Source organism: Schistocerca americana, chromosome 7, assembly GCF_021461395.2.
Source record: "Schistocerca americana isolate TAMUIC-IGC-003095 chromosome 7, iqSchAmer2.1, whole genome shotgun sequence".
NCBI classification, from domain to species: Eukaryota; Metazoa; Arthropoda; class Insecta; order Orthoptera; family Acrididae; genus Schistocerca; species Schistocerca americana.
Window position 1 is genome coordinate 357,482,713 of NC_060125.1, and position 16,818 is coordinate 357,499,530.

The window sequence follows — 16,818 nt, forward strand, 5'->3', positions numbered from 1 at the left end:
TCAACAACGTTTCACCAGGAAACGCCAGTCAACTGCTGTTTGTGTATGAGAAATCGGTTGGAAACTTTCCTCATGTCAGCACGTTATAGGTGTCGCCACCGTCGCCAACGTTGTGTGAATGCTCTGAAAAGCTAATTATTTGGATATCACAGCATCTTCTTCCTGTCTGTTAAATTTCGCGTCTGTAGCACGTCATCTTGGTGGTGTAGCAATTTTAATGGCCAGTAGTGCCATGATGGTATCGAGATTGGAGTGAGATATACAGGGGTTGGACAAAAATAACACTGGAGAAGTGCATGCTTCAACACATTTGCAGATGCTATCGAAGCCGGCAGGTTGCCATGTTGTATTTGACGACGAGCGGCACCTGTGCACTGTGCTCAATACTTTTCAGATGTCAGTCGTGGTCAGAACAGCATTCTGTATAGGTGCGAGAGCATTAAGTGAATTGTAAGTGGGACAATTGTTGGCGCTCGTATGGTAGATGCTTCCGTAACTAAGGGAGACGAAGTGTTTGGTGTTAAATGTGGCACCAGATCCATGATTTATGCCTCACATAATGTCATACGCTAAGTCGCAGAGCGGACTGAAGAGTGTATTGAGTAGTATTGACGGGACGGTTATGAAATAGGACTGCGACGAAAAATAAGAGAACGACAGGTGTAACTGCAAAAACAGAATGTCTCTCTCTCGGACATTGTCAGCACCATAACACGAAGAAGCTCGATAAGCTGGGAATTGCAGGGCGAGCTGGAATTCCATAACGATTATCAGTGATGCAAATGGCAATGACAGGAAAACGTGGTGTCAAACCCGCAAAGCCTGGACTGAGGAGCAATGGAAGAAAGTGGGGTGAGTCTTGTTTCACACTGTTTCGAAATTCTGACTCAGTTCACGTCCCAAGAGTGAAACGTAGAGGGGGTTCGGCGATAGTCTGGGTAGCAACATCGCGGTATTCTATGGGCCCCACAGATACTCTGCTAGGACACATTACAGCCATGAATTATGGAATAATTTTGGCTGATCGGGTCCATCCCATGGTACTATGGTTGTGACCAATGGTGACGTATTCCAAAGCGATAGAGCCCTTGTTCTCACAGCTCACATCGTCCACAACTGATTTTGTGAGCACGGGGATGAATTGTCTCAATTCTCCTGGCCACCACAATCATCAGATCCCAATATTATTGAGCCTTCGTGGCCTACTTTGAAGAGTATAATGACTTTTCTGGAGACTAGAAATCTACTCTGTAGGAATCAGCATGGGTTTCGAAAAAGACGGTCCTGTGAAACCCAGCTCGCGCTATTCGTCCACGAGACTCAGAGGGCTATAGACACGGGTTCACAGGTAGATGCCGTGTTTCTTGACTTCCGCAAGGCGTTCGATACAGTTCCTCACAGTCGTTTAATGAACAAAGTAAGAGCATATGGACTATCAGACCAATTGTGTGATTGGATTGAAGAGTTCCTACATAACAGAACGCAGCATGTCATTCTCAATGGAGAGAAGTCTTCCGAAGTAAGAGTGATTTCAGGTGTGCCGCAGGGGAGTGTCGTAGGACCGTTACTATTCACAATATATATAAGTGACCTTGTGGATAAGGTCGGAAGTTCACTGAGGCTTTTTGCAGATGATGTTGTGGTGTATCGAGAGGTTGTAACAATGGAAAATTGTACTGAAATGCAGGAGGATCTGCAGCGAATTGACGCATGGTGCAGGGAATGGCAATTCAATCTCAATGTAGACAAGTGTAATGTGCTGCGAATACATAGAAAGATAGATCCGTTATCATTTAGCTACAAAATAGCAGGTCAGCAATTGGAAGCAGTTAATTCCATAAATTATCTGGGAGTACGCATTAGGAGTGATTTAAAATGGAATGATCATATAAAGTTGATCGTCGGTAAAGCAGATGCCAGACTGAGATTCATTGGAAGAATCCTAAGGAAATGCAATCCGAAAACAAAGGAAGTACGTTACAGTACGCTTGTTCGCCCACTGCTTGAATACTGCTCAGCAGAGTGGGATCCGTACCAGATAGGGTTGATAGAAGAGATAGAGAAGATCCAACGGAGAGCAGCGCGCTTCGTTACAGGATCGTTTAGTAATCGCGAAAGCGTTACGGAGATGATAGATAAACTCCAGTGGAAGACTCTGCAGGAGAGACGCTCAGTAGCTCGGTACGGGCTTTTGTTGAAGTTTCGAGAACATAACTTCATCGAGGAGTCAAGCAGTATATTGCTCCCTCCTACGTGTATCTCGCGAAGAGACCATGAGGATAAAATCAGAGAGGTTACAGCCCACACAGAAGCATACCGACAATCCGTTCCACGAACAATACGAGACTGGAATAGATGGGAGAACCGATAGGTACTCAGGGTACCCTGTGCCACACACCGTCAGGTGGCTTGCAGAGTATGGATGTTGATGTAGATGAAGCGTTATTGCTATCCACCTCCATCGTCGTTACATGAAATTAGCATAATTTTGCACGAAATGTGGTATGATATAAGCGTCTCTTGAAAACCATAAAGGTCCCCCCCCCCCTCTCTCTCTCTCTCTCTCTCTCTCTCTCTCTCTCTCTCTCTCTCTCTCTCTCTCTCTCACACACACACACACACACACACACACACACACACACACACACACACACACACGCGCGCGCGCGCCAAGTGAGGTGGCTTTAATGCTGAGACTCTGGATTCGTATTCCCTAAAGCACTTAACACAAACGCTGGGGTGAATGCTTTGGAAGGGTGCAGCCGATTCCTCCCCAATTCGACCTCGTGCTCTGTGTCTAATCATTTCGTTGTCGGCGGAATATTAAACCTCTTCCTTTCTCTCTACACAAGCAATCATTTGGTGTGTGACGGAGATACATGTTGTTGTTGTTGTTGTTGTTGTTGTTGTTGTGGTCTTCAGTCCTGAGACTGGTTTGATGCAGCACTCCATGCTACTCTAACCTGTGCAAGGTTCTTCATCTCCCAGTACCTACTGAATCCGTTTAGTGTATTCGTCTCTTGGTATCCCTCTATGATTTTTAACCTCCACGCTGCCCTCCAATACTAAATTGGTGATCCCTTGATGCCTCAGAACATGTCCTACCAACCGATCCCTTCTTCTGGTCAAGTTGTGTCACAAACTCCTCTTCTCCCCAATTCTATTCAATACCTCCTCATTAGTTATGTGGTCTACCCATCTAATCTTCAGCATTCTTCTGTAGTACTACATTTCTAAAGCTTCTATTCTCTTCTTGTCTAAGCTATTTATCGTCCACGTTCCACTTCCATTCATGGCTACACTCCATACAAATACTTTCAGAAAAGACTTCCTGACACTTAAATCTATATTCGATGTTAACAAATTTCTCTTCTTCAGAAACGCTTTCCTTGCCATTGCCAGTCTACATTTTATATCCTCTCTACTTCGACCCTCATCAGTTATTTTGCTCCCCAAGTAGCAAAACTCATTTACGACTTTAAGCGTCTCATTTGCTAATCTAATTCCCGCAGCATCGACCGATTTAATTCGACTACATTCCATTATTCTCGTTTTTCTTTTGTTGATGTTCATTTTATATCCTCCTTTCAAGACGCGGTCCAATCCGTTCAGCTGCTCTTCCAGGTCCTTTGCTGTCATACTTTACATAACATTCCCGAAAGTGAATAGTGCGCTGGAAGAGCGATTCTGTTGGTTGATTCTGTAATTTTAGATTCATGTTCATTTCGCGAGATATACTTCGGAGGAAGGAATCTCTTGGTTGACTGTACTAGGAACTTACGCTCTCTGAATCGTGACAGTAAAAGACACCGCTATACACATCTCTTTTGTAAGGTCTGATACTTGAGATGGATGAGCATCTCCGTGACGCTTACTATAGAAACTGTGACGAAATGTGCCGCTTTTCTTTGGATATTCTGTATTTATTGTATCAGTGCTGTCCGGTTAGAGTCACGTAATATTCACCTATCATTTGTACGAGGAGGTTTCATAAGTTCTCTCTCCCTTTTCCTCTCCACCCTTGCATAATCTGTGTCTGTTCGTGATGTGCTTTTCCCCATCCTGTATTTATCAGTATTGTATTCCTCTGACAAGAGTTACAGGCAGCGGGCCAAAAATATGGAAACATCACAAATGAAGCACATTACCATGCTTAATACGGGGTAGTACACGTGCTGGTATTCTAAACAGCCTCGAGTTGTCTGATTATCATAGAGTTTAATCGTTTGGGACCTCATCAGCGCTGGCCTGAGTGGCCGAGCGGTTCTAGGCGCCTCAGTCCGGAACCGCGCGACCGCTACGGTCGCAGGTTCGAATCCTGCCTCGGGCATGGATGTGTGTGATGTCTTTAGGTTAGTTAGGTTTAAGTAGTTCTAAGTTCTAGGGGACTGGTGAGATGTTAAGTCCGATAGTGCTCAGAGCCATTTGAACCATTTTGAACCTCATCAGCGAGGGAGATCTGCCGGAGAAACAGCTCTGGAAGTGTGCGTGGGCACTGCTCGCACTGAAAGAGCCCGGTGCAGACAAACACTGTGCGATTACATTGTGGGTGACGGCTGGCGTCAGTACAAACACGCTGAAAGGCCGGGGATAAAGTGCGCTCCACAGGAAAAACACTGACAGACGCTCCTGGCTTACCGGACGCGCTAGTCACCGCCAGTGTGGGCGCTTCAGCGGTTCACAGTACCCCAGACAAAAATATTCGGCCAGGAACATCAGTGTCTGAGGGATTGTGTAGTCGGAAGTATAGAAGGAAAGCTAGCCTTTTACGTCGCGCTGTCTTCGAGGTCATAAGATACTGATTAATATCAGACCAGTTGGGATAGGTAAGAAAAGCAGCTGCGTTGTCTTCGGTGGAAGGATCGCAGCATTCATTTCTAATGAAGCTTCGGAAACCGTAAAACAGAACGCCCGGAAGCTAATCCGAACCATCCTCCTACTTCTGCATTTGAATGCTGAATTCCACACACAGCGCCTACTTCAACAGGTAAATATTTCGAGGGCTTTAATCTACGTGAGAAATCTTTTGTTTGGTGACAACGGGTAAGAACGTTCTGACGAATTACGAAGCTTCTCCGAGACACGAACTGCGTAACTGCACATGCTTGTGAAGTCAGCTTCGCCACACATTTACAACTCCCATAAATTCTCAAGAGATTCAAGGTAAGGTGATATTAGCGGTAAGGTGAGATTAGCGCTTCTCGTGGCGAAGACATTTGGTACACTGAAGGCAAACAAAATCATTCCACAATTAGAAGCACACTTTAGGCATTAATCATTTCCACTACAAAAAATTCCGTTCAACAGGGCAAAAAAGAAAGAGATTGTGACACATTGTTTATAGACAGGACTCTTTAATAGTTAAAGTAGATTTCTGTTCCTCATCCAGACGTGGATAATATTTGAAAAATAACATATCAATAGAGTGAAAAGGAAACTGCCGGCCACTGTGGCCGAGCGGTTCTAGGCGCTTCAGTTTGGAACCGTGCTGCTGCTACGGTCGCACGTTCGAATCCTGCCTTGTGCGTGGATGGGTGTGATGTCCTTAGGTAAGTTAGGTTTAAGTAGTTCTAAGTCTAGGGGACTGATGACCTCACTTGTTAAGTCCCATAGTGCTTACAGGCATTTGAACCATTTGAAAAGGAAATTACTGAATTACTGAGGTCCAAGTACGTCAGATTAGATTCAATGTACAACTTTCACGTGATAGGGGATATGCATTCTCAAGTATTGCCGGTGCCGTACATTGAAATGAAAATTTAGTATCGGGAGTATAAGACAGGACGTGCATGTCGAGAGAAGCTATAACAAATACGCAAACGATGTACAGCGTACCGGATTACGGAAGGTCCACAGAATTACTACCTAGTGAAGCGCCACGGTGCTAAAGACTCTATACTATATTTCCTGAAGAACGAGGTTCGCATCACTTCCAACAATGGGTTGGAAGGAGATAGAAAGATCAGGGTTTAACGACCCGTCGACGAAGAAATCGTTACAGACGGAGCACAAGCTGAGATTTGGGGGGGGGGGCGGGGGGGGGGGGGGGGGAAGGATATGGGAAGCAATCGCCCGTCTAGAGTGTCGATTAGGGTCTATAAAGTACTAGATACGAATTTACTGGGAAAGATTTGAATTGCAACGTAACGTCATTTCTGAGGAAGGAGAAATTTCTCCAATTAGTTAATTATTTGGATCGATAAAATGCTGTAAGAAGCCCAGCACCAATTCCTTTTATTAGTGTTCGTTAGCAGTGCATTTCTAGTTACGTTACGACGTAAATATTTTCACGTTGACAACTACGATAGTGTGGGGGTAGCACATGCGTTAACACGCAAATCTGTCCATGAGGTATACCATACAAATGTGGCTGTGTTAGACATAATACAGCCCTTTCAAACGGGTACTTTATGCTGACTTTACGTTTCGTCCCCTTTTGATTTGATGTGACAGAAAAGATATAATAGTTACTTAACTTGTCAAATTTTCTCATTTGTTTCGTTGTCAAAGTTGCTGAGCGATTATGCTGTATTCTCCAAATTTACGATCGGCGTAAATGACGTACTCTATAAATGCTGCAAGCATGTACGGCTACTTTTATTTCACAAACATGTTTCGAGCTCTCGCTGTTCCGCTTTCTCTATAAATTCGTCGTTATTATTACATCTCAGCACGAAATTTCACCAAAGAGTAATTTATTTTACTCTCAGTCTCACATACACGTTTTTACTCGAACTTGCTCTGTGTCATGGAAGATTACACAAATTGTACGCTCTCGATGTTATTAGTTGCGAACAGAGATGTTAGGATTATGTAGTTACAGGTGTGTATAAATTTACACTGATTCTAACACACGTCATAAACACGATAAAAAGACGCAAGAAGTCTATTCGATGTTATTACTTTGTTTGTTAAGTATAGAAGTAGGGCCTTGACTAGTGTAAAAAAAGTGTAAAAACATAGTTGTAATGGCATTCTTCGTCATAATCATGTTTAACCTTATTTTATACACTAATAAAAGCACAATATCATGTCGCTGCTCTGACCTGCTCAGTGGCTTTTAGAGCCTCCGCAGTATGTACGATAATACGTAATTTAGCTGTCGTGATCACTGCGGTCGATGTTTTGGAGCATCTTTTACATTGCGATAGGTAATTATTTCGAATTGTTTCTCAGATATTAATCTCAGTGGCTAAGTGTTAGCCTATGGAAACAAAATCCACAATTTGTCCTTGGTGATATCGCTTCTTTCGCTGACAAGGATTTGGTATTACGAAAAATACCAAGCTGCAACGTGGTTCAGCATCCTTATTTTACCGTTGGTACCCCCTATAATTGGCTGAGTCCGTCAATTACCCACCACACGAACCAAGAAACGTATTTTTTTCTTCACGTAAATATTAAATTATTCGACAGGAAGACAAAGGCGAAAATTGGTTGCTTGTTCAAACAAATTTTGGGCTTGCAGCCGGTCGTCGTTTAATTGATTGCACGATATTTCGACTGGGCACCTGCCAGCCATCTTCAGACGACTTGGTTCAAATGCCTCTGAGCACTATGGGACTTAACTTCTGAGGTCATCAGTGCCCTAGAACTTAGAACTACTTAAACCTAACTAAGCTAAGGACATCACACACATCCATGCCCGAGGCAGGATTCGAACCTGGGACCGTAGCGGTTGCGCTGTTCCAGAATGTAGTGACTGGAACCGCTCGGCCACACCGGCCGGCTCTTCAGGGGACTCTTCGATGGCTCACCTGAAGATGACTGGCAGGTGCCCAGTCGAAATATCGTGCGATGAATTAGACGACCGGCTGGAAGCCCGAATTTTGTTTGAACATTCAATTCACTGGGAAAATTTTAAAACACACCATTTGCATTAGTTCGCTCAGCCCAATTTCCGAAAAGAATTTCCGATCTTCAAAGCAGAGCTTACACACCTTTTTCCCATCTAAAAAGAAAATCCTGTTTGTAAACAGTAGAAACATTGTAACTGAAATACTTTATTTCGCCCAGTAGTCCAAAGCTCTAAAATGTTTTGGGAGTAAATGTTCAAACTAAAATCAAAAATCGTTGTGCTTTATAATTAGCCGAAACACTTAGGAAATTGCATTACTCGTCAGAAGCGTTTATAGCTCCATGAAGTTTCAGCATCTTCCGACACTGGCATTCAAAAACAGTTCAGCTTCCAGTTACTGGCGCAGCATTAGAAAGATGCGATTTCGCAACACTCGGGATAAAGGGAGTAATCATTGATCGTCGTCAGGTCGACATAGTATATAAATACAGCATGGTAAGACGTTGACGTCACATAAGTAGAAATAAAAACTGAGGTGTTTGTAGAGGTATGACGTTCAATAAGGGCGACTCTCATAGCTTGCTAGTATCTTTGATGTCAAAGAACTGCCCTTCCAAGCCATATTTATATTCTATGTCTACCTGACAATAATCCCCGACTGAAACTAGTTGGAAATGAAAATAAAATGTTGATATAGCAGATTTCGGCGGATATTACGCTGAATTTAACAATTATCTGACAACTGTTGAGTCTTATTTAACCACTAAGTAACACACAATGCAACAACGGAACGCATTACATCGTCACGGAGCAAAACACATTTCAGTGGAAAAGAAAATTTCGATTAAAAACAGAAGGAAACTGAGCGTTAATCCAGCCTAGATTTACACACTCTTTCTGAATGCTGCAACATCACCCGGAAAAAACGTCAATCATTAGATACGACGGGTCTTCTCCGTCTGTTTGTCTCACAAAGCAGAAGAAACTCATGACAAATTCACTGTGCACATTTATGACAAAACGTCAAATATAAAGCATGGAGTCGGAAGTAAGAGTCTTCCCACTGTAGGCGTACAGTCGTCAGCTAGTAACGTGGTGGTGGTGTGTTGGGGCTTATGGGCGCTCAACATCGAGGTCATCAGCGCCGGCTAGTAACACTAGACACCTCTCGCAGCGCATCCCAGACTGGAACTGAACACGCAAAAGCCACACGCGCCGCATTCACTCACCCTGGGAGACGACATGCTGCCAGACTCGTCGACAGAGTCGGATCACTGTGCGTGCGACAGGCGAGCTCAGCGCTTATATCGCATCCGCCCCCGCCACGCCCCCTCAAAGGCACCGTCGTAGCGCATGCCCAAAGCACACACACTTCCGTTAAAGCCGCTACTGGCAGTGGTAAGGTTTCATACAAGACTGTCACACCGCTGCCACAATGTGTACTCATTGGTCGGCAACTGGCGTGACAGCAACGTCACCATGGTTTCCATTGTATCCAACAGCAGACTTAGATTTCATACATACAAAGCACCGTAAAAAAGGACGATCATGTTGATCTTCCTGAAGCCATTCGATACTGTTCCGTGTTGCCATTTAATGAGCTACACTGCCTGACAAAAATCCTGAATACCCAGAAGACATAGCCAGATGCGAATGTACCTTCGTGTGTGTGTGTGTGTGTGTGTGTGTGTGTGTGTGTGTGTGTGTGTGTGTGTGTGTGTGTGTGCGCCCCCCCCCCCCCCCCCCCGCCACACACACACACACAGCAAAACAACCATCAGCGAGAAGCCGCGTACTCGTCTGAGACACCATTAACAGCACGTGCCAGAGTAGAGCCGGCTGCTCGAATCGTGCAGTATCCAGATTTGTGGAGCATTCGATTGTGACTGTGGCCCGATGTTGGAATGCATGCGAAGGCATACTCGTCGTCAGCTATCGGTGGATCCCGTCTGACCACCGTAAGGGAAGATTGCCGAGTTGCGCATCAAGCACACCGTAGTCTCTTCACATCTGCGCCTGTCATCAAAAAATAAGTAGTGAGCCCCCTGCTATCCCGCACCGTTGGTCGGAGATTAGAGGCGGATAGACCAGGGAATTACCGCCCCAGGGGTAAACTGCCGTCAACACCGCAACAGAAACGGTTGTGGTTCAAATGGTTCAAATGGCTCTGAGCACTATGGGACTCAACTTCTGAGGTCATTAGTCCCTTAGAACTTAGAACTAGTTAAACCTAACTAACCTAAGGACATCACAAACATCCATGCCCGAGGCAGGATTCGAACCTGCGACCATAGCGGTCTTGCGGTTCCAGACTGCAGCGCCTTTAACCGCACGGCCACTTAGGCCGGCGAAACGGTTGTGGTTGGAGTGCTGTCGTGACCAGGAAGCATCATGGGCTGTTGATGAAAGGTGTCGCACTGTGTTCAGCTATGAATATCGATTCTGCATTACCGCGGATGACCATATTCGGCGAATAAGGCAGCGATCTGGGGAGAGCCCCCTCCTTCCAATGTTTTGGAGAGGCATACTCCTTACGTCATCATGTGGAGACCCATCGGATATGACTTCCGGTTATGACCGGTAGTGACTGAGGTGACGCTACCGACACAACGGTACGTCACTGACATCCTTTCACCTCACATGTCACCTCTCAAGCAACAGCATCGTGGTGTCATTCTCCAACAGGACAATGCTTGTCCACACACAACATGTGTCTCTACGAAGTCCCTCTGTGATGTTGAGGTACTCCCGTAGTGAGCAAAATATCTATATCTAACAGAACAACTGCGTGATCAGCTCGGACGTCAACTGTGTCCCACTGCCAGTAGCCACGATATAACGAACCAGAATACATCTATGAGCCAGGTTGCCTCAGTGAAAGATACAACTGCCTTATGAAACCCATCCCAACGGAGTCAGAACAAGCATCCAGAGCAGAGGTGGTGCAAAGTCATACTGATAAGTGGACTAATACAACCAAGTTCTTTATAAATTTTTCTCGATTTTGTCATCACTGAAACAACATCACATACCGTCACAACCCGTGAAGTTTAATTTCGTTTCTTTCTCTCCTTTTGACAAAGTAAACTGCGCATGGCACCCCCCCCCCCCCCTCTTCCCACGCCCTTTCCCATATTTAGTGGTAAAATGGTCCAGTAGATGATGTTGTTGTTGTTGTTGTTGTTGTTGTTATCTTCAGTCCTGAGTCTGGTTTGATGCAGCTCTCCATGCTACTCTATCCTGTGCAAGCTTCATCTCCTAGTACCTACTGCAACCTACACCCTTCTGAATCTGCTTAGTGTATTCATCTCTTGGTCTCCCTCTACGATTTTTACCCTCCACGCTGCCCTCCAATGCTAAATTGGTGATCCCTTGTTGCCTCAGAACATGTCCTACCAACCGATCCCTTCTTCTAGTCAAGTTGTGCGGCAAACTCCTCTTCTCCCCAATTCTATTCAATACCTCATTAGTTATGTGATCTAACCATCTAATCTTCAGCATTCTTCTGTAGCACCACATTTCAAAAGCTTCCATTCTCTTCTTGTCCAAACTATTTATCGTCCATGTTTCACTTCCATACATGGCTACACTCCATACAAATACTTTCAGAAATGACTTCCTGACACTTAAATCTATACTCGATGTTAACAAATTTCTCTTCTTCAAAAACGCTTTCCTTGACATTGCCAGTCTACATTTTGTATACTCAATATTTAGACCATCATCAGTTATTTTGCTCCCCAAATAGCAAAACTCCTTTGCTACTTGAAGTGTCTCATCTCCTAGTCTAATTCCCTCAGCATCTCCCGACTTAATTCGACTACATTCCATTATCCTAGTTTTGCTTTTGTTGGTGTTCATCTTAATAGCCCGTCAAAAATTGAACACAGATAAAGCATGAAATCAGGAAGAAGTTCTAATGAAATGTGAAAAAAGGAAAATGAAAACAGTGAACGGTCCAAGCTCAACATGTGCAACATCAAGCGTTTCGCAAGAACCACGGCGTCGTGGTTGTGTGGTCACGGTATTGGGCTGCAAAGCTGGAGATCTGAGTTCAAATCTCACTCCTGCCCTCTTTTTTTCCACAAAATTATGAACTCTACGTCCAGTCATTGATTTGTCTGATAGAATATGAACATATTACCCGTCGCAAGTAAATGTGATGAATCATGAGAGCAGGTGAGATGGTGCATAGAGCTCTTACAGAAATGAAAATAACATATAAACGAGTATGAACTATGTTACAACAAAGGGACTCGAGAGGCAAAACTTCCAAACGAAATGCAGGAGTCGTAAGGTGAGGTACTTGTGTACAACAAATAGGGGGAACGTACATCTGGAGGCCCCTTCCTTACACCTCGCTGTCGCATACGGAAGTTACACCATGATCCAGACACAAATCTGAATGCCGCGTCAATGACCGGACGTACAGTTCACAATTTTGTGGAAAAAAGGGGTCACGAGGGAAATTTGAACCCAGGTCTCCCACTTCAAAGTCCAACACCGTGACCACATAACGACGCCATGGCTATCCAGATTCATTCGATGTTGCACGTCTTGAGCTTGGACTGTCCACTGTTGCTATTTTGCTCCTTTTTCACAGTTCAGTACACCTCCTTCCTGTTTTCATGCTTGATCTGTGTTCAGTTTCTGACTGGCTACACACTGGGCCACCTTATCACTAGATCTGAGGGGGATGCGATGGGGAGTTTTCCTTGTGAGTGCTTCAATTATCTCGTCAGGCAGTGTAAATACGAGCTTATCAAGTGTCAGACCAGATTTGTTGCGGGTCACGGACTTCCTTGCAGACAAGACTCAACACGATCATGGAACAAAATGGAGAGATCTAAGGGTAATTACGGGAGTACACCACCGTGGAGTTATAGGGCGGTTACGCTATTTACAATTTATATTAATGACGAATGGATAAGTTTAAACGCTGCGTGAGGCTATCCGTGGACGATGCTGTTGCTTACAGGAAGGATGTGACGCCAGAATACTGTAATGGACTGCAGACTGACTTGCAGAAGATCGATTACTTGTGAAATGCCTGGCAGTTTGACCTCAACGTAATTACAAATACTACATACTGCGTATAAACAGGCGAAGAGATCCGCTACTGCTCGATTACACTGTTGGCGATAAATCAGTGCATACAGTAGCTAACGTAAAATACTTAGGCGTAACCAGCCGGAGCGATCTAAAGTGGAAGTATGACAAACCAAATAGCAGGAAAAGCAAATACCACGCGTAGATGCATAGGAAGAATCTCGATTATTTAAATGTTATTTACACACGAAGGAAGTGGCTTACAAAATACTTGTCCGACCGATTCTTGAGCACTGTTCATTACATCGGGACCCTTATCAAAGATGATTAACACAAGATCCAGTAACATTAATGTGACCACGGCCTACGTTCGACGTCAACGTGCAATTACCACTCACAGTCGTTAGATGGCAGCACTAGCAGCGGAGGATACATAAAGCGTGTCGGGGTTGCCACGGACAACAATGCAGTCGTTGTAATACGGAAACGGAGCACTTCATCTGACATCCAAAAGTGGACTGTCATTGGATTTTGAGCTAATGGTGGAGGCATTTCCGAAACTGTTAAGTATTTAACCTGCTCGCGTGCCGTCGTGGTTAAAGTATACTGTGCGTGGCAAAATGGCGCTACTCAAAATCGGTGCCGTGGCAACGAGGTGCAGCACGGGCCGTATAAGATAGGGTTGGACGACAGCTACGGAGATGTGTACCAGCGAACAGGAGTGACACCACCAGCAGTCGACCGATGGTGTAAACGCCCAGAAGATGACCCCTATATCGGGTGGAAACCGGTTGGCGGTATAATAATAATAAATGCGATTAAGATTGTTTTTGAATAACTGATTAATCATACTAATCGCTGCTTCAACTCCACAGCCATGCTGTCCAAAAATAGATGTATAACTGTTCAGCAACTGGCTACCCAGATGAACCAACGGCGTCTCCTGTCAACAACCTATCAGCGCCTGGTTCCTTGCACCCATGCTGACTCCTGTTCACCGGCTACGAAAGCTGCACTCCAGCAACGCAACTCGATGTCCAGTGAGTGGCGACAGGTGGTCTTTCCCGAGGAATCACGTTTAATGATCCATCGGACAGATGGCAGTTGGCCTTTAAGGATGAAAAGTCTAAAGGCAAAGTGTCAGGCACGAGGAGGGAGTGTTATAGTCTGGGGAATGTTTTCGTTGCATTATCTGGGTGATATCGTCACTCTGGAAGGTACAATGGGTTAACACAAGTATGCTGCCCTCCATGTTCACCTCTTTTTGCCCGGCCGGTGTGGCCGAGCGGTTCTAGCTCTTCAGTCTGGAACCGCGCGACCGCTACGGTCGCAGGTTCGAATCCTGCCTCGGGCATGGATGTGTGTGATGTCCTTAGGCTAGTTAGTTTTAAGTAGTTCCAAGTTCTAGGTGACTGATGACCTCAGATGTTAAGTCCCATAGTGCTCAGAGGAATTTTTCACCTCTCATTGTTTTTCCTCAGCACGATGGCATCCACCAGCTGTACAATGGAGCGTGTCACACAGTTCTCAGTGTATGTGTGTGGCTCAAAGAGCACCCGAAAGAGTTTACCGTACTCTCCCGGCCACCAGCTTCCCCGGGCTTAAATCCAATCGAACAACTGTAGGACCACCTCGATCGGACTGTACGCGCCATGGATCCTAAACCGAGAGACGTAGCTAGCCAGCCACGGCACTGCAGTCGGCACGGCTCCACATCCCTGTTGGTACCTTTGAAAACATTACTACCGACCTTCCTCCACGTCCCGCAGCGGTCTGAGCTGCAAAAGGTGGTTATTCAGACTTCTGACAGTTGGGCACATTAATGTCACTGGACAGAGTAGAAGAGGTCGAGATGATCCAACGAAGACCGGTGCATTACGTTATTAGATAGTTTGCTTGGTCCCACGTTGCGCCTCAGTTACGTACACAATCGGCCATTAAAATTGCTGCACCACGAAGATGACGTGCTACAGACGCGAAATTTAACAGACAGGAAGACGATGCTGTGATATGCAAATGATTAGCTTTTCAGGGAATTCACACAACGTTGACGCTGGTGGTGACACCTACAACGTGCTGACATGAGAAAAGTTTCCAACTGATTTCTCATACACGAACAGCAGTCGACCGGCGTTGCCTGGTGAAACATTGTTGTGATGCCTCGTATAAGGAGGAGAAATGCGTACCATCAAGTTTCCGACTATGATAAAGGTCGGATTGTAGCCTATCGCGATTGCGGTTTATCGTATCGCGACATTGCTGCACGCGTTGGTCGAGATCCAATGACCGTTAGCAGAATATGGAATCGGTGGGTACAGGAGGGTAATACGGAACGCCGTGCTGGATCCCAACGGCCTCGTATCACTAGCAGTCGAGATGACAGGCATCTTAGCTGCATGGCTGTAACGGATCGTCCAGCCACGTCTCGATCCCTGAGTCAACAGATGGGGACGTTTTCAAGACAACAACCATCTGCACGAACAGTTCGACGACGTTTGCAGCAGCATGGACTATCAGCTCGGAGACCATGGCTGCGGTTACCCTTAACGCTGCATCACAGACAGGAGCGCCTGCGATGATATACTCAAGGACCAACCTAAGTGCACGAATGGCAAAACGTTATTTTTTTCGGATGAATCCAGGTTCTTTTTACAGCATCATGATGGTCGCATTCGTGTTTGGCGACATCGCGGTGAACGCACATTGGAAGCGCGTATTCGTCGCCATACTGGCGTATCACCCGGCGTGATGGTATGGGGTGCCATTGGTTACACGTGTCGGTCACCCCCCAGTTCGCGTTGACGGCACTTTGAACATTGGACGATACATTTCAGAAGTGTTACGACTTGTGGCTCCATACTTCATTGGATCCCTGCGAAACTCTACATTTCAGCAGGATGATGCACGACCGCATGTTGCAGGTCCTGTTGGGCCTTTCTGGATGCAGAAAATGTTCGACTGCTGCCCTGGCCAGCACATTCTCCAGATCTCTCTCATATTGAAAACGTCTGGTCAATGGTGGCCGAGCAACTGGCTCGTCGCAATACGCCAGTCACTACTCTTGATGAACTGTGGTATCGTGTCGAAGCTGCATGGGCGGCTGTACCTGTACACGCCATGCAAGCTCTGTTTGACTCAATGCCCAGGCCTATCAAGGCCGTTATTGCGGCCAAAAGTTGTTCTGGGTACTGATATCTCAGGATCTATGCACCAAAATTGCGTGAAAATGTAATCACATGTCAGTTCTAGTATAATATATTTGTCCAATAAATACCAGTTTATCATCTGCATTTCTTCGTGGTGTAGCAATTTTAATGGCCAGTAGTGTGTTACGCAAACATTTGGAACTTGTCGTCACTCTTGCAGATAGGATTAACTCTGAACGCAGACAGGCGGGATACACAGATCCCGTCCTCGGTCGTTAATGAGATAAATCTAACCTTAGATGTTTAGTCTCTTCAACAATCAGTGGTCGTAGTAGTGGTGGTGATGGTGGTGGTGGTAGTAGTTGTGGTGTCACCGCCAGACACCACACTTGCTAGGTGGTAGCCTTTAAATCGGCCGTGGTCCGTTAGTATACGTCGGACCCGCGTGTCGTCACTATCAGTGATTGCAGATCGAGCGCCGCCACACGGCAGGTCTAGAGAGACTTCCTAACACTCGTCCCAGTTGTACAGCCGACTTTGCTAGCGATGGTTCACTCACAAAATACGCTCTCATTTGCCGAGACGATAGCTAGCATAGCCTTCAGCTACGTCATTTGCTACGACCTAGCAAGGCGCCATTATCAGTTGCTATTGATCTTGTTAATCATGTACCGTCAAGACCGACGTTCACCTTTAACGGATTAAAGTTAAGTATTCCACCAGCTACGTCCGTTTTTCTATATTCTAATTTCCTTGTCCTGTTCCAGACCTCACGCCAGCCTGCGTGAGTTAAAACGCGTGCCTTTCGGCTTCCTCTAGTATTCC

At 45.5% G+C, this 16,818-nt stretch overlaps 1 protein-coding gene across 2 annotated transcripts in view; it reads right to left on the bottom strand.

Annotated features, from left to right (window-relative positions):
- Positions 1-16,818, bottom strand: part of LOC124622594 (solute carrier family 2, facilitated glucose transporter member 1-like) — a 564,308-nt gene that overhangs the window by 279,766 nt on the left and 267,724 nt on the right. Inside the window, exon 1 of one of the 2 annotated variants that reach the window (XM_047148345.1) lies at positions 9,028-9,068. The exons of the other annotated variant lie outside the window; for it this stretch is intronic. Coding sequence (XP_047004301.1) covers positions 9,028-9,042 — 15 coding nt within the window. The 5' untranslated portion in view covers positions 9,043-9,068. Of the gene's footprint in view, positions 1-9,027; positions 9,069-16,818 lie in introns of those variants that run through there. 2 annotated transcript variants of the gene reach the window in all.